General features: G+C 47.3%; 1 protein-coding gene across 5 annotated transcripts; it reads right to left on the minus strand.

Annotated features, from left to right (window-relative positions):
- Positions 1-3599: 3599 nt before the first annotated feature.
- C17H16orf78 (chromosome 17 C16orf78 homolog) lies at positions 3600-23115 on the minus strand. 5 transcript variants are annotated; one of them, XM_027619186.2, is made up of 5 exons: positions 22811-23115; positions 19097-19204; positions 18474-18570; positions 9905-10163; positions 3600-5987 (listed from the first exon to the last, which is right to left on the minus strand). In XM_027619186.2, the coding sequence occupies exons 1-5, from the start codon at positions 22949-22951 to the stop codon at positions 5840-5842; spliced, it is 753 nt and encodes a 250-aa protein (XP_027474987.1). In that variant the 5' UTR covers positions 22952-23115; the 3' UTR covers positions 3600-5839. The 5 variants fall into 5 exon arrangements, with proteins under 5 accessions (XP_027474987.1, XP_027474985.1, XP_027474988.1 ...); XM_027619184.2 differs by having other exon boundaries at positions 22705-22953; XM_027619187.1 differs by lacking the exon at positions 3600-5987 and adding an exon at positions 6026-6129 and having other exon boundaries at positions 22705-22953.
- Positions 23116-26158: the final 3043 nt, after the last annotated feature.

Raw genomic sequence — 26158 nt, forward strand, 5'->3', positions numbered from 1 at the left:
CCTTAGCAGCCAGACCTGGAGTCCGGGGGGGGTGGGCAGGAAGCAAAGGAGGGCCAGGCAGCAGGCCCCACACCAGCAGGCAGTGCTGGGGGCCCTTCAACAGGCTTCTGTCTTACTCTCCAGAACCGACTCCATCGCGCCCCCCTTCCGGGAGTGCCCGTCCTCCCGCCTCTGCCTGGTGAACTTCTTCTCACCCTCAAGGTCCAACTCAAATGTCACCTCCTCTGGGAGGCCTCCCTTGACCCTTTCAGCCAAGGTTACTTGCTACCTCTTTGGGGTCCTACCCTCTTTCCATGATCATGCCTGTCTCAGCCGAACAATTACTCATTAACGGGGACACTCTTTATCTTCTGTCTTCCTCTGGACTGCGAGCTCCAAGGGCATCATCCGTGTGCCGAGCGTGTTATTTCTGCTTGCCTTCCTCCACGGCCCCCTTCTAGAATGGCACCTGCGGCGGCCAGGCCCCACCATGGCACCCGCTGACGCTCAACTCCTGATCTGCCTGCCCTTGTTTCCTGTGGCGCTGAATGGGGCCGCACTCTGTGGCTGGCAGGACACTGCGTTCGTGACGGTGTGTGCGTGGAGGGCCCTGGAGCGTCTGCCTTGCTGTATTTTGGATGGCTTGCTCACAGAAGGCAGCCACGTCGTCAGGAGGGGCCCGTGCCGAGAGGTCCCCAGGCCTCCTCCCTGCAGCCAGCGCCCATGAGCCACCCCTGTGACGAGCCCGCGTGTCCTCCAGGCCTGGCCTAGCCTACGGACGACCAACAGACAGCCTGACAGACAGCGTGACTGCCACCTTGTGAACGCTCCCCAGCCAGGACCTCCTGCCAAGCTGCTCCTCCACTCCCGCCTGAAAGAAAGGGCGCGAGATAGTCCAGGTTGGCTGTTACTGGGGAAACTTCCTACCTAGCGGTAACCACTAAGACCCTCAGTTTCCTTTGGGGAACGACCCTGCTTCCCCGTGTGTGGCTTTGGTGGAACTGTCTCTCCCGGAGCTCCGTCCCCTCTGGGCCAAGGAATGGGGCCCCGACCCTGGGGAGGGCAACCGGACCCTCTTCCTGGAAACTGTCTGCAGCAGAGATTCTGGTCCAGGAGTGGGGGGTAAGGCTAATTCTAGAAACTACTCGATACCACACAAACACATACATATGTACACACAAATAACACACACGTTTGCATACACGCATGCATCATACACATGTGCACACAATGCATTGGACACATGCATGTATGCACGCACAGATATGCACAATGTGTGCACAAATATGTACACGTTTCTATTATACACACATGTACATAAATACATGCATTTTTTTTTTTTTTGCCAGAGTCGACTATTTTTGGCAGCCAAATACACTGGATTGGGACAACCACCTCCCTCTCACCATCTTCACACCCATCACTGAAGGCCCCCCAAGTGCCTAGAAGACGCATCATTCCGCAAGTGCTCAACCACTGTGTTGAATAACTAAGAGCCTAGAAATATGAATGATGTCAGGGCTATTTATCGTGATTTAAATTTGTGTTTTTGTTTGCACCCTGGGAGAATTTAAAAGCCTGAGAATATAAAGAATTCTTGCTTCTCTGCATTTTTCCCTCCCTCCCCTACCTTCCCAGAGGCCAGCTGCCAGCTCACCGCCAGCACCACCAGGATCTTCTGTTGCCAGACCAGGGGCTGAAGGTGTCTGCAGACAGCCTGCGTGCCTTGGCCCGGTAGCCTGGGTGCTTTGAGGTGGGAACTGGGGGGAGAAGAAGCATAAGCCATGGAAAAGGGAGCCGGCATTGCTGTGATGGAGATGTATCTTCATTGTCAGCGTCCTGGAGGTGACAGGTCCTTCCTGGGAGCCATGGCTCTGTGGCCCCTCTCAGGAGGCAGGATCATAGCCTTGGGCCCTCCCTGAAGAAATCCTTGAGCCAGCTTGGTGCAGAACCAAACGGACCTTCCCATCTACAGGGAAATTTTGGGCTTTTGTGGGCTGTGACCCATAGTGAGTCAGCAGTGACCAGTGTTGACTGACACCAGGGACAGGGAACCCTATATACCCCGGGGTACCGCTCTGTGTGATATCCCAGGACCTGGCGCTGCGACAGAGGGAACCCCACTGAAGACTAAAATTGAGTTTCCCACCAGTCCAGCATGGCAGGGGCACAAAATCAGACCGATAGTCATTTGCTTTAGGAAACATGCCATTTCTCTCACACCCAGGTTTGTGGAATAAGGTTCAAAGCTCATGGTGGCAGGAATTTTTCTTTTTGGTCTGTTTCGTTTACTATTGTCTCACAGAGCCTAGTACATTGCTTTAACACACAACAGGAATTCAAGAAATATTAATGTATAAAGGCACACGTAGAGAATAATTTTTGGGGTGCCCACGAAATGCTAAATATTCTATAGAAGCTTCCCTTAGATTCTTCTTTTCATAACCACCCTAGAAGCTTGGTGTTCTTGTCCACATCTTCCTTCCCTCCCTCCCTCCCTCCCTCCCTCCCTCCCTCCCTCCCTCCCCCTTCTTTCCTTCCCCCTCTTATTTCAGCTGTCTTAGTGCATTTACACATGTTCATATAAGCAATGTATTGTTTATAGGTATGTCTTTTTAGTGTGTATGAAGGTTAGTGTGTCGCAGCTCATCCCAGCACGTCTTGGCGCCCACCTTCCCACGCAGGGGCAGCCCCAGCACCCAGGCACCTGTCAACACCGGGGGAGATCAAATAGATCTGTGATGGAACTTCTTTGGACTATTTACCCAGGAGTGGGATTGCTAGTCAGTGTGATGTCTGTGTGACTTCACCGAGAAAGGCCACAGTGGCCTGCACTACCTACCGGTGAAGCCGGAAGCTCCTTTATTTCCGTATCTGGGCCAACACTGGCATTCCTCGGCTTACTAGTATTTTCCCAGGCTAATTAGGTATGAAGTGATACCTCGTTGTTTTAAATCGCCCTTCTTGTCCCCATTTTCGGGGAAGAATTGAAGCTTTCGAGAAATGACGTGCCCGGGGCCCTCAGCTGGTTGCATGCCTGGCTGTGCTTTGCCCACAGGCTCTGGGCTCACCTGGGGCTCCGCTGCCCCTCACCTGGGCTTGACGCCTCTACCAGCAGGACAAGCGTGGGTGCAGTTCTTCTGCTGTGATCGAGCCCCACCTGGTGGCGCTGACAGGGAACTGCAGTTGTGGAAGGGAGGGGGGGGAGGGGAGGAACCCCCAAACCACCTTCACTTTTGAGGCTCCTATTTTTAAAAAATAATTTTTCTAATTTTATTTTTATTGAAATATAGTTATCATATAAATTATTAGTTTCTGGTGTGCAAGATAAATTTTTTTTTGTGATGAGAGTTTTCAAGATCAAATACACTCAAGCCCCAAATATACAGCACCCCATTATTAACCAAAGTCCTCATGACGGATACATCCCCAGGACTTATTTTTCTTATAACTGGAAGTTTATACCCCCCTGGTCAGCTTCACCTCGCTAGTGGAGGGAACCTGAACTGCTTCACTTTTGAGGCTATTACTGTTTTTAGCAAACAAAACCAGAACTCAGTACACTTTTAAAAATGTACTTTTAATTAAAGTATGTACGCCTAAAAGGCATAAATCCCAAGTGTACAAGAATGAACTTCACAAGTGAACACCTGTGTGGGCAACACGGCAGGTGCCCCTCCAGCCACGACACACCATCCTCTGGGGGCTGCCACTCTCCTGGCTTCTAACTCGGTAGATTCGTCTCGCCTCGGGGACGGTTGTATACATGAACCATGCAGTTGTTCTTTTTTGTATCGTGCTCCTTCTGCATGATGTCGTGTGCTTCGTTCATCCATATTTGTTCATTCTCGTTTTGATGCAGTATTCCATTGTATGACTATACCGTGAGCTATCCTGTCTACCGCCCATGCACGTTTGGGTGGATCCCAGCATTTGGCTATATTGAATGATGAACATTCTGGGACAGTCTTTTGGTGCACCTATTTGTACAATCCTGTGAAGTATGTATCTAGGAATGGAAACACTGGACCACGGCTTGGGTGTAAATGCAACTTTTGCAGATAACCGCCAGTTTTCCAAAGTGGTCATGCCAATCTCCCATCGCAATCATGTGTTGAGTGTTCTCCTTGCTCTACATTTTCAACTATAGTTGATATCATCACTCTTTTTATTTTTATTTTTTAAAGATTTTATTTATTTGAGAAAGAGACAGAGATAGTGAGAGAGAGCACATGAGCAGGGAAGAGAGGGAGAAGCAGACTCCCCAGTGAGCAGGGAGCCGCATGTGGGACTCGATCCCAGGACTCTGGGATCACGATCTGAGCCGAAGGCAGAGGCTTAACCGACTGAGCCACCCAGGCTCCCTTGTCACTCTTTTTAGCCGTTCTGGTAAGTGTTAGTGGTGCTGCCTTCTTTTTTTCATTTGCATTCCTGATAACTAACAAAATTTCTTATTTTTGTTGGTCACTTGGCTAAACACAGGCAAGGTGCCTATGCAAGGCTTTGGCCCATTTTTTTGATTGAGTTACCTGCCTTTTTCATACTGATTTATAGGAGTTGAAAACAGGTCATCTGTGTATGAGCCCTTTGATCTATCTTCTCCCACTGGGGTCACTTGAATTCTCACTCTCTTACTGATGTGTTTTGATGAACAGATGTTCTACTTGCATTATGATAGAATTTATTAATATTTTCTTTTATTACTGAGGCTTTTTGCGTTGTTTAAAATTTTTTGGCCTACCCCAAGATCATGGAGATTGTCTTCTATGTTTCTTCTAGAAGCTTTCACAATCTGCATCCATCTGGAACTGATTTTTGCATACAGCGGGAGGCGGAGGGTCGATATTTTTTTCCATATGGACATTTAATTGACCAGCCTGATTTATTGAAAAGATTGTCTTTTCCCCCACTGCACCACAGTGTCACCTTTGCCATAAACCAGGGGATTGTACCTGTGTGAATCTGTTCCTGGTGTATGTGTCTGTTTCTACTGAAGATGTAATCACGAGACCATTTCAGAGTTTATAAAATACTAGTGTATAATGTGCTGCAGGTGGTGCTGTCTGCCAAGGGACATTGGCTTGGGGTTGCTTTTCATTTGCATTCCTGATAACTAATGATAAGTGTTCCTTTCTCAACGCTAGCTGTGAATCTTGGGGCTCACTGTAGGCTTATTTGGTCAGAATGTCAAGAAGCTGAGTTGGAGGCTCCTTGTGCCTGTGGAGTCCACACAGAAAAGCCCTCTGGACCCCAGGAGAGCACCCAGGGGGCCCTAGGGTCTGGGGTGGGGTAAGGTCTCTCCTCTGCATGCCTCTCCCCTCTCTTTTCTGATCTCTACTAAACCCCAGGGGAAGCCTGCAACCCGACTCTGCAGGAGCACCTCGGGTCTGAGAGCTGAGACTCCCGTGGCAGACCCCTCCCCCCCTTAAGGGTCTGAAAGCACCAAGCAGCCCCTTGAAGGTGTGGCATTCAGGTCACCCCCGTCCCACATGGGCAGGGGTGGGGTGGTGTGTAAGACCTGTGGTGTGTGTGTCCCCAACCAGCCCCTCAGCCCTTTGCCCCTCCTGATGTCCCTCTGGGGACCCTGGGTCTCCATTGCTCACTTCTAAGACTTCTTTTCCAAGAAGGCCTTTCTACAGTCTTCTTTTGGTGGGGAGAAGACCCACAGTTTCCCCTACGTTGGTTCTGACTCGGGTCAAGGACAAACGCTACATTTGCATGATGATCTATGCACTTTAGCCTTGTTTTCTGATGGCTACCGTCTAAGAGGGACGCCCCAGGTCTGAAGGCCTAGGCGGGGCATACCAGAGGATGCTGTCTGGGGGCCGAGGGTCCAACAGCAGAGAGATCCTGTGGTGACCTAGAGGGCCACGCTGGGGTTTTGGGCGAACACCTTTTTAGCATCTATCTCTCCTTCGACCATGTGGGGGTGGATGTCCACGTTCATGCCTGCGTCCTTGCATAGCTTGAGCAAGGTCCGAATGTTGTTCTTGGACAACCTCAGGTATCTGTGCGAGACAAGGCCAGAGAGGTCAGTTGAGCGTGGAGTCACCGTTGCTTCGAACTTTATTGAAAAGAGCTTAGATTTAAGCACTGTGGGATCTCTCACGAGAACTGGCTCTGCGGACACTTCTGGAGCTGACAGAGATCCTATAAAAGAGTGGGACACCCCACGGAGTTGGTGGGAGTTTTTATTGGTATAACTCTTTTGGAAATTAATTTGGCAACATATGTGCCAGGCACCAGCCCTATCCCCACAAGTTCCCTCCCCCCAAAACTTCCTTCATTATCTTTGACTCAGGAACTCCACTCAGGCCTTCAACTGATCCTGAGAAGAGAAGTCAATGGAATGAAAAGCTATATAAATCAAAGTGTTCACTTCGGGGTTATCAATAGCAGATAAAGAGGCGATTCCATCAACCGAGGAGTGGTTAAGCAAATAATGGAATATCCATCTCAAGGATGCTCCTGCCTGCCTTGAAATGGCATTGGGCAGAAGCAGGTGCCCTAGGTGATGGTGATGCATGATGCCATGTGAGGAGAGAGGCAATCACAGGGCTTCCATCACTAACAGGTGTGTGTAACCTCAGTGATGCCAAGGCCTGCACGAAATACAGAACAATGGCAATAAAAGCTGAGTAAAATTGTAGGAAAAGGGAGTATTTTCTTTTTTTTAAATTATGTTATGTTAGTCACCATACAGTACATCATTAGTTTTTGATGTAGTGATCCATGATTCATTGTTTTCATATAACACCCAGTGCTCCATTCAGTACGTGCCCTCTTTAATACCCATCACCAGGCTAACCCACCCCCCACCCCCTCCCCCCTTTAGAACCCTCAGTTTGTTTCTCAGAGTCCATTGTCTCTCATGGTTTGTCTCCCCCTCTGATCTCCCCCCCTTCATTTTTCCCTTCCTGCTATCTTCTTCTTCTTCTTCTACTATATAATGTATTATTTGTTTCAGAGGTACAGGTCTGTGATTCAACAGCCTTACACAATTCACAGCGCTCACCATAGCACATACCCTCCCCAATGTCTATCACCCAGCCACCCCATCCCTCCCAACCCCCACCACTCCAGCAACCCTCAGTTTGTTTCCTGAGATTAAGAATTCCTCATATCAGTGAAATCATATGATACATGGCTTTCTCTGATTGACTTATTTCGCTCAGCATAATACCCTCCAGTTCCAACCATGTCATTGCAAATGGCAAGATCTCATTCCTTTTGATGGCTGCATAATATTCCATTGTGTATATACCACCTCTTCTTTAACCATTCATCTGTTGATGGACATCTTGGCTCTTTCCACAGTTTGGCTACTGTGGACATTGCTGCTATAAACATTGGGGTGCACGTACCCCTACGGATTCCTATATTTGTATCTTTGGGGTAAATACCCAGTAGTGCAATTGCTGGATCACATGGTAGCTCTATTTTCAACTTTTTGAGGAACCTCCATAGTGTTTTCAAGAGTGGTTGCGCCAGCTTGCATTCCCACCAACAGTGTAGGAGGGTTCCCCTTTCTCCGCATCCCTGCCAACATCTGTCTTTTCCTGACTTGTTCATTTTAGCCATTCTGACTGGTGTGAGGTGGTATCTCACTGAGGTTTTGATTTGGATTTCCCTGATGCTGAGCGATGTTGAGCACTTTTTCATGTGTCTGTTGGCCGTTTGGATGTCTTCTTTGGAAAAATGTCTGTTCATGTCTTCTGCCCATTTCTTGATTGGATCATTTGTTCTTTGGGCGTTGAGTTTGATAAGTTCTTTATAGATTTTGGATACTAGCCCTTTATCTGATATGTCATTTGCAAATATCTTCTCCCATTCTGTCAGTTGTCTTTTGGTTTAGTTGATTGTTTCTTCTGCTGTGCAAAAGCTTCTTATCTTAGTGAAGTCCCAATAGTTCATTTTTGCCCTGGCTTCCCTTGCTTTTGGCGATGTTTCTAGGAAGAAGTTGCTGCGGTGGAGGTCGAAGAGGTTGCTGCCTGTGTTCTCCTTTAGGATTTTGATGGACTCCTGTCTCACGTTTAGGTCTTTCACCATTTTGAGTCTATTTTTGGGTGTGGTGTAAGGAAATGGTCCAGTTTCATTCTTCTGCATGTGGCTGTCCAATTTTCCCAACACCATTTTGTTGAAGAGACTGTCTTTTTTCCATAGGACATTCTTTCCTGCTTTGTTGAAGATTAGTTGACCATAGAGTTGAGGGCCCATTTCTGGGCTCTCTATTCTGTTCCATTGATCTGTGTGTCTGTTTCTGTGTCAGTACCATACTGTCTTGATGATGACAGCTTTGTAAAAGAGCTGGAAGTCTGGAATTGTGATGCCACCAGGTTTGCTTTTCTTTTTCAACATTCCTCTGGCTATTCGGGGTGGGAGTATTTTCTTTTAATACTATTCAAACAATTAAAAAATTAGGCCAGTGATTTAAAATCTTAGCTAAAGCCCCACAATTCTGACTTACACTGGAGAGGAACCGATCCCAATGACACTGTGTGGTCTAAAGCGTATCTCTGCCGGCATATCCTCCGAGCTCCTTATTCAACCAGCGGCTTTGACCTTGTTCCCAGCTTTAGTGTAAGGAGGTTGGTCCCCTACTCAGGTCACCTGCTGGTTGGTTACTTTGCTACAGATGATGGGGGAGGAGCTGCATATTGAAATAACCTGGGTTTTCTACCCACTGGGAATGGTCTCCTTGTCCTTCAATATCTGCCCGGTGCTTACCTGTTTTTACAGCCATCTGACACCCCACTCCCCAGCCCCATGTCTGGACCACCTTTCTCTGACAGCGCCAGGCAGGGTCTGCTCCTTCCGCTTCTGCCCAACCCAGCCCTGGAAGGTCTCACACACTTGTACATGTCAGCACTTACGAAGATCCCATGGACAATTTCATCTTTTCCTTGGATGTTTTTCTAGTGGCTCGTTGGATGCCATCTTCCCAAATATTTGTTCTCCCTCCTTGGAGGGTGGGGGCCCTGTCCAAATCTCTTTTCTGCCCACCATAAAGCCCAGGTAGGCTGTCTGTTGGCCAGAGTAAACGAGCATCACCCTGTCAAACTGAAAGCCATCGCCAAAGTCATCCATCCATGGAAAGGTCGAGCAAGAAGCCTCCTTTGGCTGGGGAGGCTACCATTCCACCCATCCATCTCTCAGTGAGCAGAGCAGGACTTTGTAATGGGATCACTTGATGCCAGGCATCTGAGGCCATCTGAAACCTACAGAGGAGCTCCCTGCTGTTCCATCTAGAAGGACATCCACATTATTCTGTTGTCTGTTTCCTCCTCTATTGAAGTTTCTGAGCCTTATCAGCCACGTCTTTACAAAAAAGCTAGCACCGGGCTTGGGAGGGGTACTTGAATTTGGGGATGGAAACCAGCAGGTCCAGATAAATAAGACAAAGAACACGGGAGAAGGAAGACCTCTGGTAAGAGCAGTAAATACCAAACGGCTTCACACTCTGTTCCTAGTGCATCCCACACGTAGAGCAGATGGCCACCGGGGATGGTGGGGAGGACCACCAACTCCACACCAGGAGTGAAGGCTCTTAGGGGGATTTCCTGTTAAATATAGGCCACAGACAATGCATTCTTTCTTTTTGGATAATATTCATGGTTTCTATTGTGAAACATATGGAAATATTGGAAGGGTGGTGCCCGTGTCCAAAGGCGTGGCATCAAAGCGGCAGCACCCAAGTGTCGTGCCCATCCCAGAGCTCGTCCACTAGTGAGGTTGCGGGGGAACCCAGTGGCTTCTGCCCTGGAACGGCCCTTCAGGACACAAAGACAGAGCCCAGTCCTGCCAGCGCCGCCCGCCCTCCCCTTGCCCAATCTCAGCCCAGGTGTCTGCAGCCGACGTTGGTGACCAAAGCCTGTCCCCCCGCCCCACCCCCGGGCACCACGCCCCGCCCGCCAGGGCCGCTCACCGGCAGCTCAGCACCTCCTCCGGCTTCAGCATCCTCACCAGCTCCACTTTGGGCTCAGTGCTCTTCTCCATGAGACTCTTCAGCTTGCGCTCATAGGAGATCTCGGTCGTCCTGTTTATAACCCAGTCTCTCAGGAGGGTCGACTTCCGACCGCCGAAAACGGGCGTTTCCTGCAACGCGGGGTCCAGAACGCTCTGGCGGCGGTAGGGCTGGGGCCGCTGAGTCGACTCCAGCGCGATTGCGTCCTTGATGTCGAGGTCTGAAATTGGGCAGTCACCAGGGAGTTCGAGCTGGTGGAGGGGAGAGACAGGACCGGCAGGAAGCGGGGGGAGGCCTGCAAGACGGCCTGGGCTTCAAACAAATACCTGTTCTAAGGAGCTCTCTTCCACGCTCTTCGAACTCTTCTCCGCATCGGTTTAATTCTCGCTTTTACCTCCCTCCTTTCTCGCTGCCTCCTCGGCTCCCTCCCTCCTGTCTTCGTCCCCTTCTCTCCATCTTCAGTCCCTCCTCACCTAAAGGGAACCTCTGCCTGGAGGAGGTAGGGGAAGCTAGGGGAAGCTATCAAAGATCAACTTTGAGACGTTCTTTTTTTTTTTTTCCCCCTTTGGTTGGTTCAGATGGGGTTTTTAAAGGAAAAACAATTTATTGGATGAAAGGGGAGAAAAGTATTGCAGGCAGGAGGAACAGCATGTGCAGGTGCGAGGAACAGCATATACAGACATAGGAATAGCTTGTACAGGTGTGAGGAACAGCATGTACAGGCAGGAGGAACAGCGTGTGCAGACAGGAGGAACAGCATGTACAGGCAGAAGGAACAGCCTGTGTGGGCGTGAGGAACAGCATGTACAGGCAGGAGGAACAACATGTGCAGACAGAAGGAATAGCATGTTCAGCAGGAGGAACAGCATGTGTGCGTGTGAGGAACAGCATGTGCAGCAGGAGGAACAGCATATGTAGGTGTGAGGAACAGCATGTACAGACAGGAAGAATAGCATGTGCAGCAGGAGGAATAGCATGTGTGGGTGTGAGGAACAGCATGTACAGACAGGAGGAAAAGCATGTGCCGCAGGAGGAACAGCACGCTCAGGCAGGAAGAACAGCATGCTCAGGCAGGAGGAACAGCATGTGCAGCAGGAAGAACAGCATGTGTGGGTGTGAGGAACAACATGTGCAGGCAAGAGGAACAGCATGTGTAGGCAGGAGGAATAGCATGTACAGGCAAGAGGAACAGCCTGTGCAGGCAAGAGGAACAGCATGTGAAGGCAGGAGGAACAGCATGTGCAGGCAAGAGGAACAGCATGCTCAGGCAGGAGGAACATCATATGCAGGCAGGAGGAACAGCATGTGCAGGCAGGAGGAACATCATATGCAGGCAGGAGGAACAGCATATGCAGGCAGGAGGAACATCATATGCAGGCAGGAAGAACAGCATGTACAGGCAAGAGAAACAGCATGTGAAGGCAAGAGGAATAGCATGTGAAGGCAAGAGGAACAGCATGTGAAAGCAGGAGGAACAGCATGTGCAGCAGGAGGGACAGCATGCACAAAGACACAAATACATGAAATGAAATGGTGAGTGTCTGATGTTACCCAAATATGGAGTTTCTACTGAATTAAATACTGTGGGGCCTAGTGCTTGGAGGATTTAATTTTTTTTCTTCTTGCCAAGTTTACCACTAAGTATTTTATAGATTTTTACCAATGAGAATGGGATGTTTTCTTTCCATTTCCATTTCTGGAAATGGGACTAGTATAGAGAAAAGGCTATTGTATTACAATGTATTTTTTTTCTAGTTAGAATTTCTTGAGCTTTACAGATATGTAATCATGTCAGAGGAAAAATGAAGATAACTTCCTTCTAACATTTAGAAAAATTATATACTCTTCCTGACATATTGCATTTGACAGACTTCCTAACACAACGTCAATAATGATGATAGCAGTCATGCTTAATTTTGTTCCTGATTTTAATTAAAATAATGAGCATTTCATCATTTCGAATGATACTTGCCACTATTTTTGGTATGTTTATAATATTAGGAGCTTAATTCTTAGTTTCCATCAAGTTTTTATTAGTAATAATTGCTTGATTCTACTTTTTGCTTTTCTGTCATTTACTGACATGCTCGTATGGTTTTTCCTTTACTTTATTGATGGAATAAATTATGTTCTTAGATATTCTGATAGTGATAACCTAACCATTCCTAACCTGCTATAAGAAATCCTATTTGTCACTAAATCCTACCCCTGAAAGTAATACTACGCTATATGTGAACTAACTTGAATTTAAATAAAATCTTTTTTTAAAAGATTATTTATTTATTTATTTGACAGAGAGAGAGAGACAAGCGAGAGAGGGAACACAAGCGGGGGAGTGGGAGAGGGAGAAGCAGGCTTCCTGCTGAGCAGGGATCCCGATGCGGGGCTCGATCCCAGGACCCTGGGACCATGACCTGAGCCGAAGGCAGATGCTTAACGACTGAGCCACCCAGGCACCCCTTAAATAAAATCTTGAAAGAAAAAAAAATTTTTTTAAATAAATAAACTTCATTCTCTCAAAAAAAAAAAGGGAAAAAAGAAATCCCCATTTGGTCATGGCATGTTATTAATTTCATACATTGATATATTTGCTAAAAAATTTTAATATATTTTTTACATCTATACTACTTCTTTGCAAATATTTTAATATTGTGGTTCTGATGGCTTGTTGGATTAATGCAGAAGTGTCTGTATTTTATATGGTCTGGAATAGTTGAGGTGATATTGGGATTATTCATTCTTGAAAAGGTAGATAGAACCTGGTGTGAAGCCTTTTGTCCTGGTGACTTGTTCGGTGGGAAAGTGTCAACCAGCTTTCAACTTTTACTTTAGAAATTGCTCTCTTCAACTTTATTATGTCAATTTTAATAATTTATTGTATGAGAGGAAATGATATATTTCTTCTAGGTTTTCAAATATATCAGAGAGAGGTGCATCTAGTATCTATTATAGCTCAGTTAATGTATTTCTCATCTTTGCTCATGTATTCTTTCTCATACCAAATCTTGTACACTTTTACTCTTCTTTTTTTTTTTTAACATTTTATTTATTTATTTATTTAGAGCACGAGCAGGGAGGGAGAGGGAAAGAGGGAGGGAGAGGGAGAGAATCTCAGGCAGACTCTGCTGAGCGTGGAGCCTGATATGGGGTTTGATCTCACGATCCTGAGATCATGACCTGAGCTGAAGTCAAGAATCAAATGCAAACTGAGCCACCCAGGCACCTCTTTATTCTTCTTCTTAACAATGGTCATGAGGAGTTTATACTATTCATCACTTGCATTTTCAAAAAGCTAGCTTTGGATTTAGGACTTACCCTTTGAACTAGTTTTTATCTTGGGTTTCATTAATCCCAGCTGTTATTTAATGTATGCAAGCTCTCTCTTTCATATTAATTATTTCTCCTATCTTATTATAAATAGCACAATGCTAAATATATTCATTTTTTTCTTTTTTTGTGTGTGTGTTATAAAGACAAGAATTATTAATTTTAGTTGTTACTATAAATTTTCTTCTCAGGATAGATTTTGCCTTTGTTCTCATAAGTAAGAAACAGACTTATTTTCATGAGTTTTTTTTTCTCTGATATAGGGTATTTTAGGAGTATATTTCTTAATTTCTGCCTGTTAAGTTGGGAATATCTTTTAATTTAAATTTTATTTCCAATTACTGCTTTAAGATAATGTAGGTTGCCCTAAAATTTTTACTTTTTGAAAGTTAATGTTTTCTTAGTGGTGAAGAGGCAGATGGGTTTTGTAGATATTCTTTGGCCACATAAAAATGCATTCTCTATTCAAATATGAAGTTTTGTCTATTTGACTCTAAAAGAGGTATATTAAAATCTCCCACTTTAACTGTATTTTATTAGGTTCTTCTTGCAGTTCTCAATAATTATCTATTTAGGTACTGTATCTTTTGTTATGTGTAAGCTTATGATTATTATTTATTCTCTTTAACATTTAAAAGTATCCCTCTTTTACCCTACGTGTTTCTTTTAGCCTTAATTCCACCTCATCTGTTTGCATTTCATGTTATCTTTTGGTCTATCCTTTTGTTTTCAATCTTTATATTAAACCTGATTTTAAGTGTATCTAGATTCTGACTTTTAAACCAGTTATTTCCTAGGTGTGGCTCTGTTCTCACCCAGGGCATTTTTTTTTTCCTTTGTAAGTAAATCGTTCTTCCTGTAAGCCTGAAAGAGTTCATCAGCGAAGTTCAGGAATTTTACTGGGATATGTCTAGGGGGAATGACTCTAGATCCCCCACAGTTATATAAATGGAGGAACAGCTTCCTGGAAAGAGGCTGTGATTTGCCCAAGGTCTCATATAAATTAGGGGCTAAACTGGGACTCTGTATGCCCAGTTTGGTGCTCTGGACTGACAGCAGGTCCTTGGCCAGGGGGCCTTAGCCCTGGCCTTAGCAGCCCCTGTTTATGCCTAGTGGGAATTGGTGCTATGTTCCAGAAGAAACATGAGCTGCATATCCTCATCAGCACAAATGGGAAATCCCTTGTAGAAAGAACCATAGCCTTTTCTGAGATATCCGAGCACCCTCTGGGTCAAGGTAGGTCTCATGTAGGAAAAAAGAGTCGTCATATAATGGCAATGATAATTAAACATATGAACTAATGTTTAGTGAGTGACTTATGTGCCAGGCAGTGTTCAAGGATCTTTACAGGGAGGGAGGCGCTAGAGTCTCACAACCATAGCGTGCCCATTTAACAAATGAGAAAGTTGAGGATCAGAGAGAATAAGTCGTGTGCCAAAGATGCCAGGGCTAACTGGTGGTGGATCCAGGAAAATGTGAGCCTAGGTTGCTGGTCCCTTTTTCTGGGGGATGGTCCCTGGCTACCATCTGGGCACCCATCCTGGCTACCATCTGGGCAAAAATGTGTGTGTGACTGAAGAGGTAAGTTCAATTTCTAGAGGGCTGTGCTTGGGACTCACGGGGCTTACTCTGTACTCATGGAAACAGAGGGTGATCATTGCCCTCCAGACCTCTGCATTAGGGATGCACTCCTGCGCTGGCATCTACAGAATGCCCTGGGCATAGGTGCCCAGGGCGAGAGAGCCAAGTGAATGCCCCTTTTCTAGTCTAGCTGCTCAGACTTTGCCAAGATTTACTTTGGAAACGTGTTCCAGGGGCACCTGGGTGGCTAGTTGTTAAGTGTCTGCCTTCGGCTCAGTTCATGATCCCAGGGTCCTGGGATTGAGCCCCGTGTCAGGCTCCCTGCTCAGCAGGAAGCCTGCTTCTCCCTCTCCCACTCCCCCTGATTGTGTTCCTGTTCTCGCTGGGTCTCTCTCTCTCTCTGTCAGATAAATAAATAAAAATAAATAAAATCTAAAAAAAAAAAAAAAAGAAATGTGTTCCAATTGCTTTCCTAGGGTCTTTTGCTGGCCCAACGCTGAAGTGACCTTTTACAAATTCAAAACCAACTTGGTGGCCCTCGGAGGGGGGGCAGGGGAGTGATGAAAGAGGAGGGGGAAACAGAAAAAGCTGTTCTCAGGGAATTCAAGGGAGGAGAGGCCGTGGGGAGAGGGAAGTGGTCCATGGTACACAGCATCTACGTGCAGCAGGCTGATGTCAGGGTGGTGGTCAGTGGCGGGATGGATGTGGCATTTCAGCTGGTAAGAGGAGTGAATGGGAGCTTTTGTGAACGTGAGGAGAGGGGACAGAGATGAAAAGTTCAGCTTTGAAAAGCACTGTGCTCCACATTGGGGATGTAATTGCTGTTTTCAATTAGCTTTGGGGTTCTGGAGCTGGAGACAGTTACCTGTCCCTCATGGGGGACATACCGTGTTTGACAGGTTTTGATCCTGTGACCATCACAACACTACAAATGTGGACGAGTGGGATTTGTTGTGTCTCTACAGACCAAGTGGTCACATCAGTGGTGTGTCTGATGGTCATTCCTCACAGACTCTTGCTTGCTGGATCACACAGAAACATAACGTCAGGAGTGCAAAGAGCTCACTCTGCTGCTAGGAAAACCAGGACACTGATGATTCAGGTACTGAGTGGGGCTGGGGAGGCCGGAATCAGAAGTCCTGGTCTAGAATACCCTTCCTTGATCCATGTCTATCTCTACTTGGACTCCTGCCACAGCCCTCAACTGGCCCCATGCCCTTCCTAGGGGCTGCTTTGTCTTGAACTTGACTCCAAAACCAGATCCTGCCCACTCATGTTAGGCCTCTGGCTGTCCTGCACTGGAAGCTCCCCTTGCTGTGCTCAGACTCAGCCCTGACCCAGTTCCTGGGTGCCACACTTGGATGTCCAGGTGGTTCCTGGGTGCCTCTGAGCACCTGCCGCAGTGGAGCACCTGCTGCCTCCCAGTGGCCATTTGTTGTATTACGTTAGGTAGGAAAAAAGGTCCCCTCTTTGTACAGGGTGGATTTTTGTCTTGGGGGTGGGGGGTGGGGGGCAGGGGGACTGCAGAGAACCGAAGAACTGCTAAGTCAGTCTGCCCTGCTGGCATTTTTGTGCAGTTTTATGAAAAGGATTATTTAATCAGCTGGTATGTGAGTTTCTCTTAGGGAAGGAACTGCCTTTGTTTAGGAAAATATCTTGATAGACTCCTTTTGAGTGTGGACTAAGACAGCGAAACAAAGGAAAGTAAGTGATCCTTCCAGGTAACAAACCAATGGGAATTGTGGGGTGAGGACAGCAGAGGATGGAGGAGAGGGGAGAGGACAGAGAGGGGAAGAGGTGATCATTGCCCTCCAGACCTCCAGGCCCAAGACTAGAGTGAGACCAGCCAAGTGCCCAGGGGGGCAAAATTTAAGGAGGTGCTCACTCTCAGGCTCATGCAAGTGCAGAGTCAGTACTAGAGAGTGAGTGCCTCCCATGTTCTGGGTGCCTGGCTGGGCTCATTCTATCCAGTGCAGGGGTGAGCAAGACAGCTGGAGGGGACTCCCTGCAGGCAAATACATCCGAGGACCATCTCCTGGTGGCAGGGGACCAAGGATTTGGAAGAAAACCCCCCTTAAGGGGGTTTTGTAATCAACTTCTGTTTTGTTTTCTGTATAATTCTGTCAAATTCTTTCCCTCCGTTTCCCCAAACCTTCAGTAAAGTCTGTTTACACACAAAGGCTTCATGTGAGAGGTTTGGGGGAAAATGAAGGAAACAGAGCTGTGCTCTGTGTCTGTGTGCAGTGGCAAGGAAAAGGGAGAAGGGAGCAACTACTGGAATCGAGATCTGCAGATGCTCAGGGGCTCAACAGAACTTGGACTTCGGAGCCAGAATTGCATCAGGAGTCACAGAAGACTTGGGAAAGGTGTAGGGCCTCCCATGGGGCATATGTCAATCTATCTAATATCTCTGTCTCTATCTCTATCCCTGTCTGTATCCATATCCACATCCACATCCATATCTATATCTATAAACTTTTTATTTTGGAGTAAGTTTAGATTTGCAGAAGGGTTGCCAAGATGGTATCAAGAGCTCCCGGGCACTGCTCGCTCAGTTTCCCCGAATGTTAGCATCTTACACAAGCAGGGCACATTTGTCAAAACTCAGAAATTAACATTGGCACATAACAGTTTTTTTTTTTTTTTTTTTTTTGGATTTTGCCAGTTTTCCCACTGAAGTGTTGTAGGATTCAGTCCAGGATCCTGCATGGCATTTAGAGCCAATCATATTTAAATCTGACAGGCAAGTGAGCACAGTTTGGTTTCAGTGGCTTTGGTGTATTAAATGAGAAGGGGGAAAAGGACGTTTTGCTGGGCACAATGGGAGCAGTTTTGTGCAGGAGAACTGGCAGCCCCTGCTCGAAAGCTTTTGCCCACTCCTCCTTTGGACTAATTGGAATCCCTTCCACCTTTCTTTGACCACACACCTCCTTTCTAAGAAGCCAGGCGCAATAAACGCAACTGTTTTTCCAACACCATGGCACAGCCCACCTGAGCATTTTAGCAATTTTTTTTTCTTAGAAATAGCTACTTGCCACCATTTATTGAGCACCTAGTCTGTATCAGGTTACATGCTTTATATGCCTTGTCTCACTGAAACTCGACCGGGAGGCAAGTCATGCTATTGTCCCATTTTATAGATGTGAAAACTGAACCTGAGAGATGAAGTGGCTGGCTCACCCCGGATTACACAACTCTGAGTTCACTACAGAGTGGTGGAGCCAAGGTTCGAACCCAGGGCCCAACCCTGGGAACCGGAGATCAGGCATAACTTAAGCCTACCTCTTCTCAGCTGTGAGCCACACCTGGCAGATTTCGGGCCAGCAGGTGTGGTACCTCGTGTGCTACACTGACGTTGTCACGGTACCTAATTAGACAATTTGGAGCTGGCGAGGTTGCTCTCACCAGCTTTAGGGGCTTTAGGAACCGGGGGGGGGGGGCACATCCTGCTGCATCTTGAGAAGCCCCAGGTGTGGGCGGAGCCTAGACATGCACCTGCGGGCCATCTGGGTCACAGCCAGACATGCACAGCTGCCGGGGCTGAGGACAGCTTCCCATCCCTCTGAGGGGCGGCGATTATGGAGGACAGTCTGGAACCCCAGGACCAAGATGCTTCCCTTACCGGATTTCCTGGGCCCATCCTTGGTGTATTTGCTGGAAACGATGCTGAGGCGTTTTCCCTTTGGGTCCACGGCGTTCTTGGCGCTTTGCTTTGAGGGCTTGGAGGGGCGTGGGAGAGAAGTTAAACCACGAGGAACAGTTCTTGGCATGGCCTCCTCCGCCCCCAAAATGAGTTGATTTCAAGGGTTTGCTGAAAGGCAGGCAAAGGGGCCAAAGGAGAGGCCGCTCTGGGCCCTGGGGCGGGTGAGGGGAGCAACGATGGTGGCTGGTGGCTGCTCAGCCGCTCCTCACTTTTGGTCCCAGCTATCTCAGAGGGAGGCACCACCACAGAAGCCGCAGCCCTCAGGGGGCAGGGAGGCCCGGGGGTTCTCATCTCTCAGCCCTCATTCCTGAACGGTGGCGGTGGGGGGCGGTGAGAGGAGGAAGACAGGCACCTGGGAAGAAGGACCCTCTACAGGAGTGCCAGGCTCCACCGGGCCGGCCAGCGTGTGGGGTGGGGGCTGGTGATTCCTTTGGGTGTTAGTATGGGGCAGGAGTGGATTTTAGAGCCTTAAATTTAGAAAATGTAGCCAGGGTGCAGGAGCAGAGGGGATGCCCCTCCTTAAGGCGGAGAGCCTGCCTTACCTGGTTGGCAAACGCCACCTGACGGTTCCCTCTCTGCTGTTTCAGGAGGTTTTGGTCTTTCTTTCCTTCTTTCCCATTTGTTTTAGGGGCCATTATCCCCTTGGGTTTCTACTTGAAACGACAGAGAGGATTGCCCTGTGACTGCCTGGTGGGCAGAAGCCACCCGCTACCCCACAGAGGGGCGGCGCCCTGGCGAGCGGGCTGCCCCCTCCCCACCTCCAGATTTGGCCCCCACTCTGGCACTTCTGTCCCCCCCCACAATTGTCCTTCTGCCTCCAGACACACCCTGGTGTAATGTCACACTGCTCCCAGAACAACCTTCTAAACGTCAGGTCTCACCGTCCCTCCCAACCTCAGAACCCACAACGAGCTCCCTATTACCGTCTACACAAGGGCCCCTCTCCCCAGCCTGGTAGGAATTCCTTCCGGCCCCCAAGTGGCCTGGGTAGCTGTGACTCCCCAACCAGGGCCTCTAGGCTGAAACCACAGGAAGGCTGGCCTTTCTCGGAGTCCAGCCAGGACACTCCCTCTGTCCCCAGAGCTCTCTCGTCTCCCAAGCTCTCCCCATCCTGTCTGTCATCACAGTTCATCCTGCTTTTCTCTTTCCTTGGGTGCTCCCCGTGGCATATGTGGACTTTCTTGTGCGCCTGCCTGGCCCCAGGCAGGCAGGGAGGATGCATTCATTAGCGATCTCCAGGGTCCAGCGAGGAGGGACCCACAGAGGGGCCCGCAGGCCACTTGACCAGGGGTGGGGGTGCTGAAACACCTCAAGGAAAGCTGAATCGACTGGGTCTCCACTTGCAGTGTGCTGCTTGTGGTTGTGGGGGCATGGCGGCTGGGATTGGTCTGCAGGTCAGACGCCTGGTAGGGATCCTGCTCGATTGCTTGCTGCTGAGCAACCGGGGCTTGGTTTCTTCTTCTGAAGATGGAGGGAAGAGTAGGATCTATCTCCTAGGGTTATTTTGAGAAACTAATGAACCCCTGTGCAGATGCCAGGAGAAGGGAGAGGAGGCCACAGACAGCTCCCCTCCAACCGTCTACACCAAAGGGCGCCCCCCACCACCCGTGCTGTCTGAGACCTGCCATGGAATCACAGGAGCTTCTTTTAAAATCCACGTACCTCTGGGAAGGATAATGATGCTTTAAGATTTCATTGTATTTTCTATTTTTTTAAAGATTTTTAAATTTTAATTTATTTGAGAGAGAGAGAGCTCAAGACCGCAAGAGCGGGGGGAGGGAGAAGCGGACTCCCCGCGGAGCAGGGAGCCCAATGCAGGGCTCCATCCCAGGGCCCTGGGATCATGACCTGAGCCCAAGGCAGAGGTTTAACTGACGGAGCCACCCAGGTGCCCCTTCATTGTATTTTCACTTTAAATTTGTTCCTTTCCTGAGTCCAAAATTATTTCCAGTAAAAGCCACATTAAAGGTAAAGCTGTGAAAACATTATTAGAATATGATCTTCATGAGAAGAGATGCATATTAATCATAGAAGTGAATCTAGATTTCTGTGATTGATATTGAGTTCTGAGCGACCCAGCAGTTGAAATGGGAGGCAGGCGGTAGCCTTTCCATAAATCATTAGCACCTGGATGTAAAATATGTTTATCAGATGTGTTTTGGTATGTTTGATGGAACTGACACTCCAGATCTTTCTGAATATAAATGATAAGTAAGCATATACACAGATGGGAACTCTTTGGAAAGGCAGGGGGCACCGCAGTGGTCAGAGCAGAGAAAGTGGAGGTGACTATGGAAAGTTGACCTGACAAAGCTCCTGAGCTTGAGAACAGGATAAATCTGACTTGGAGCCCTGGCTTGGCCCTTCATTAATTCTGTGAGCTCAAGGACATGACTTCTCTGCCCCTCACTCAGCTTCCTTATTACCTCCCGTGAGCTGGGGGGTAAGAATGATGCCTCTCCTGTAGGCCCTGCTGGGAGCTGTTGACAAGATAATTCATGTGTGATGCTGAGCACAGGGCCTGGCCCATGGTAAATGCTTAATAAACATTAGCATTGTCATTAGTGATGCCATTTTTCACTCATTTTTCTTTGGGGGCTGGGGAATTCAAGATCAGGCGGTATCCTCTACAGAGACCACTTTCTAAGGACATGGCTTGATTTTCCCCATAGATGATGGGCCTGGGGGATTTCTGGGAGAAACTGAGACAAAACTGGTTGCCATAGTTCCTGGAGAAAGAGGGAAGGGTGGTGCTGTAGACTAAATGTTTGTGTCCCCTCCCACCCCAATTCCTATGTTGAAATTCTAACTTGCAATGTGATGGTATTAGGAGGGGAGTTTTTGGGAGGTGATTAGATCATGAGGGTGGAGCCTTTGCGAATGGGATTAGTGACCTTATGAAAGAGACCATAGAGAGGTCTCCCCTCTCTTCCTTCCTGTGAGGACACAGCAAGAAGGTGGCCGTCTATGAAGAAGGAGGTGGGCCCTAATGAGACACCAAATCTGCCAGCACCTTGATCTTGGGCTTCCTAGCCTCTAAACTGGGAGAAATTAATTTCTGCTGTTCATAAGCCACCCAATCTATGGTATTCTGTTACAGCAGCCCCAAAGGACTAAGACCTGTGGGTGGGAACTAGTTGTGATACAGGGTAGAAAGGAGGAGGTATGTTAGTAGGGGTCCCAGTGGGACAGTAGCATTGGAGACTGAATGCCCTTTGACCCTGGAGCCATCGTCAGGAAGGAAGTGTCTGGGGACAGTGGGGAGGACCCATTCTGCCACCACCGAGATCTTAGAAGTTATTGCCCCTAAGTTCTTCTGGAACCTGATCAAGACAGCCTTAATGCTCCCCTCATCTTGATTAAACTCCTGATATGTTCCTTCCTGGCTCTAGGCCCGTGACCTCTCTTTTCTTTTCTTTTTTTTTTAAAAGATCTTATTTATTTATTTGACAGAGAGAGACACAGCGAGAGAGGGAACACAAGCAGGGGGAGTGGGAGAGGGAGAAGCAGGCTTCCCCGGAGCAGGGAGCCCAATGCGGGGCTCGATCCCATGACCCCGGGATCATGACCTGAGCCGAAGGCGACTGAGCCACCCAGGTGCCCCTCTTTTCTTTAAAAAAAAAAAAAAAACCTGGCACTTGTAAATTCTTTTCCTGCCCCTTTGAGATGTAAATCTTCTCCTGGCCTCTTGCTAGTTTTATAATCCAGGAACCTTTTTTTTCTCAAGGACCAGGAAGCCATCCCTTTGAAATGTAATCATCAGGGGGCGTCTGGGTGGCTCCGTCGGTTAAGGGTTAAGCATCTGCCTTCCACTCAGGTCATGATCTTGGGGGTCCTGGGATCAAGCCTTCATGTCGTCGGGCTCTCTGCTCATGGGGGAGTCTGTTTCTCCCTCTCCCTCTGACCCTCCCTCTGCTCATGCTCTCTCTCAAATAAATAAATAAATAAATAAAACATTAAAAAAAAAAAAAAGAAATGTAATCATCCAGAAAGGTAGCACCCCGTCCTCCCAGTCTCTGTGGGAAAGTAGGAGCCTAACTACTTGAGTGAAAATTGGCAAACACAGCCGGCCTAACCACATGGACAACTTCCCCTCTCTCCCGGAGGATTTTTCTACTAGTTCACTCCCTTGCTTTAAAACTCCTCCCACCTTCTGTTTTCTGGGAGTCAAGTTCTGTCTCTCCCCTGCTGGAGTAGTCTTGAGTTCAGCTGCCTTGCAGTTTTGCTGGAACAGCCCATACTTGGAGAGCACGTACTTGCTTTTGCTTCCCCTGCCTCCGCTCCAGCCACTCCAGCACCCGCGTAAGGTCGGACATCCGCCTCTCCTCGGCCGTCCTCCACGTGGACTTCCTCTCTGTGGGCATTGCATCCTTTAGGTGCTCTGATTCCTCTGTCATTTTGGAGTCCTGGTTGTGCGCTGGTGGGAAGGTGGCGCACTTTGGCTTTGTTGATCCCTCTGTCTCTAGTAGCTGGCCTGGAGAACTTCAGTTGGCAGGGTGTGGCCTTTAGGAGGTGGACATAAGGCAGAGGTAGGCCAGCAGCTGGGATGTTGGCCTCCAAGGGTGGGAGGTCTGCAGGGTGATTGTGAGGTCACTGTCAGGCTGGCCTGTGGGGGCAGAGTGGGGCGCAACATCAGCTTCTGCACACGGCCACAGCCCCTCTGTAGGCACTGTCCCTTGTCTGGACCCCCCCACGGCCTCCCTTATGGGCTCTCCATCTCCACTTCCATAGAGCTCTTAAACAAAGGTCACATAGCTCCCTTTCTCAAAAAACTTTAGTGGCTCCCTGCAGCCAATAAAAAATCTAAATTCCTTAGTTTGGTATCCAGGCCTTCTACAATGTACTCTAATTAGAATAAAGTTTTTATAGCCTCAATAACTTTTATGTTCACTGAACAGATAGTTATCAGATACCTACTATGTACCAGGCATGGTCCTGGGGACATAATGCAAAATAACATAGCTGGACCTCCTAAAACAGATGGGCTAGTGGGAAAGACAAAGCAGCAGTCAAATTACTCTATGAATCCATAATGGCAAGTGAAAATGAGGGCTCTGAAGGAAAGAAATGTAATTCTGAAGTAGACAAAACAAAAGAACTAGATTTGGATGGGGGTGAGGGGGTCACCACTCAAGCTAGGAGCTAAAGGGTAAGTAGGTCTCAGTGGAGCTCTGGAACAGAGGGATGAGCATGTGCAAAGGCCCTGTGGCAGGATGAAAGCACAGCAGACTTGAGGACTAAGAGAAGGGCAAAGTCTAGAGTACCGTAGTGAGAAATGATGCTGGTGAGGTGGGCAAAGACCAGACAAGACAGGACCTTAGAAGTCACAGGTTTGCTCAAATTGGGAAAGGGGAAAACAAAGGGATTTAAAAAGAGGGGAAGGAGTGGTATGATCAAGCTTCCTTTTTGTTTCAGTAAACTTTTATTGAAGGAAACTATCTATACAGAAATGTGCCAGAATCACCAGTGAAGACACCTGTGTAACCAGTGTCCTCAGAACTCCTCCTTATGGCTCCTGCTGGTCACGGTCGCCCTCCAAGAGTAAACACTATCTTAACTTCTAATCTCATAGGTTTGTTTTGTCTGTTAGAGTTTTATATAAATGGAATTATATACATGTAGTCTTTTGTATCTGGCTTCATTCATTTTACAAATATATTTGCAGGGTTTTAGCAATGAATTCTACCAGTCTTTGTGCGTGTGGAAATGTCTATATTTTACCTTCATTTTTGGAGAAAGATTTGCTGGATAGTAGAATTCTTGGTTAACAACAATCCCCTCCCTCCCAGCATTCTGTATATAGCATTTCTCTGCCTTCTGCTCTCCATTGTTCTGAATGGGAAGTGAGCTGTTAATCATATTGTCACTCCCCTGTACATGTGAGTCATTTTTCTTTTGCTGAATTTTTCTGTCTATTGTCTTTTAAATGTTTACTATGGGGCACCTGGGTGGCTCATTTGGTTAAGACTCTGCCTCCAGCTCAGGTCATGATCCCAGGGTCCTGGGATCGAGTCCCACATCAGGCTGCCTGCTCAGTGGTGGGTCTGCTTCTCCCTCTCCTTCTGCCCTTCCGCTCTGCTCATGCCTCTCTCTCTCTCAAAATAAATAAATAATATCTTAAAAAATGTTTACTATGGTGTGTCTGGGTGTTGATCTCTTTGTATTAATTCTCCTTGAGGCTTGTTGAACTTTTGGGATATGTATTTAATGTTTTCTATCAGATTCTGGAAGATTTTGGCTATTGTTTTTCCCATTATTTTTTTCTGTTTCTTTCTCTTTCTATTTCTGGGACCCTCATTACACGTCTGTTGACATGCTTAACGTTATCCCACTGGGCTCTAAAATTGTCTTTTTTTTTAAGATGTATTTTTTAATTTACTTGAGAGAGAGTGTGAGTATGAGTCAGGGGAGGGGCAGGGGGAGAGAATCTTCAAGCAGACTCCCCACTGAGTGTGGACCCCCCCCCCCGCAACTTGGGGCTTCATCTCACGACCCCGAGATTATGACCTGAGCTGAAACCAAGAGTAGGTCGCTCAACTGACTGAGCCACCCAGGCACCCCTGGGCTCTGAAGTTTTGTTCATTTTTCTTCAATCATTCCCCTGTTCTTAGATTGGATAATTTCTATCAACCTTTCTCCAAGTTTGCTAATTCTTTCCTCAGCCATATATAATTTTTTGTTGAATCTTTATGGTACAATTTTCATTTCAATTGTACTTTTCAACCCCAGAATTTCCCTTTTTTTAAAAAATAATTTTTGTCTCCTTATTTAGAATTTCTGTTGATTCATTGTTGTCATACTTTCATTTAACATTTTAAACATCATTTACTTTCGTTCTTTGGCCATATTTATAGTAGCTATTTGAGGTCTTTGCTAAATCCAACATCTGGGAATGCTCAGAGACAGTGTCTACTGACAGATGTTTTCCTGAGCACGTGCCAGATTTTCCTGTTTCTTTGCATATCTTGTAATTTGTTTGTTGAAAACTGGACATTAAAAAAATATTGTAGCAACTTTGGATTCTGATTCCTGCCAGGTTTATCATTGCTGCTTTTTTTCCCCATGTGTTTATTTGTGTAATAACTTACCCAGGCTCTATGAATCAGACAATTCCAGTCTGGGAATCCTGTCTTCCTAATGATGTGAAACCACTGAAGTTTCCAATTAAATTTTTGGTATTTTTGTTTTTATATTAAGTCTGGCTTCCTAAGCATTGTTTCCGTGTCCGCATGTCTGAGTGGACTGAGATTGTGCTCAAATATGCAAATGAGTAAACTGTCTGTCCTCTGGAATCTGTGTGTGGGTAGGGGAGCTGTGTCAGTTATCCTATTGCAGCATAACAAATCATCCCAAAGCTTAGTGGCTTCAAACAAAAACATTTATTTTTGCACAGTTTCCATGGGTCAGAATTCTGGTCAGGGTGTTGGCCAGGTTGCAGTCATCTGAAGGCTTGACTGGGGCAGGGTCTACCTCCAAGTTCCTGATCTGGTTGTTGGCAGGACTGGGTTGCTTGCAGGTCATTGAACTGAGTTTATCCTTCACTGGTGTTGGCAGAAGGCCACCTTCAGTTTCTTGTGACCTACAACTCTCCATAGGGAAGCCCG

This window comes from Zalophus californianus, chromosome 17, assembly GCF_009762305.2.
Source record: "Zalophus californianus isolate mZalCal1 chromosome 17, mZalCal1.pri.v2, whole genome shotgun sequence".
Taxonomy (NCBI): Eukaryota; Metazoa; Chordata; class Mammalia; order Carnivora; family Otariidae; genus Zalophus; species Zalophus californianus.

What these genes read in the sequence shown, in the direction of transcription:
- C17H16orf78 (XM_027619184.2), bottom strand. Translation starts at nt 22,923, where the DNA reads ATGCAATGCCCACAGAGAGGAAGTCCACGTGGAGGACGGCCGAGGAGA. An exon ending in TGACTCCCAGAAAACAGAAG is followed by an intron (nt 19,205 to 22,704) that starts GTGGGAGGAGTT and finishes CGTTTCAAGTAG; the next exon opens with AAACCCAAGGGGATAATGGC. An exon ending in GAGGAGGTGCTGAGCTGCCG is followed by an intron (nt 5,988 to 9,904) that starts GTGAGCGGCCCT and finishes TGTCTCGCACAG; the next exon opens with ATACCTGAGGTTGTCCAAGA.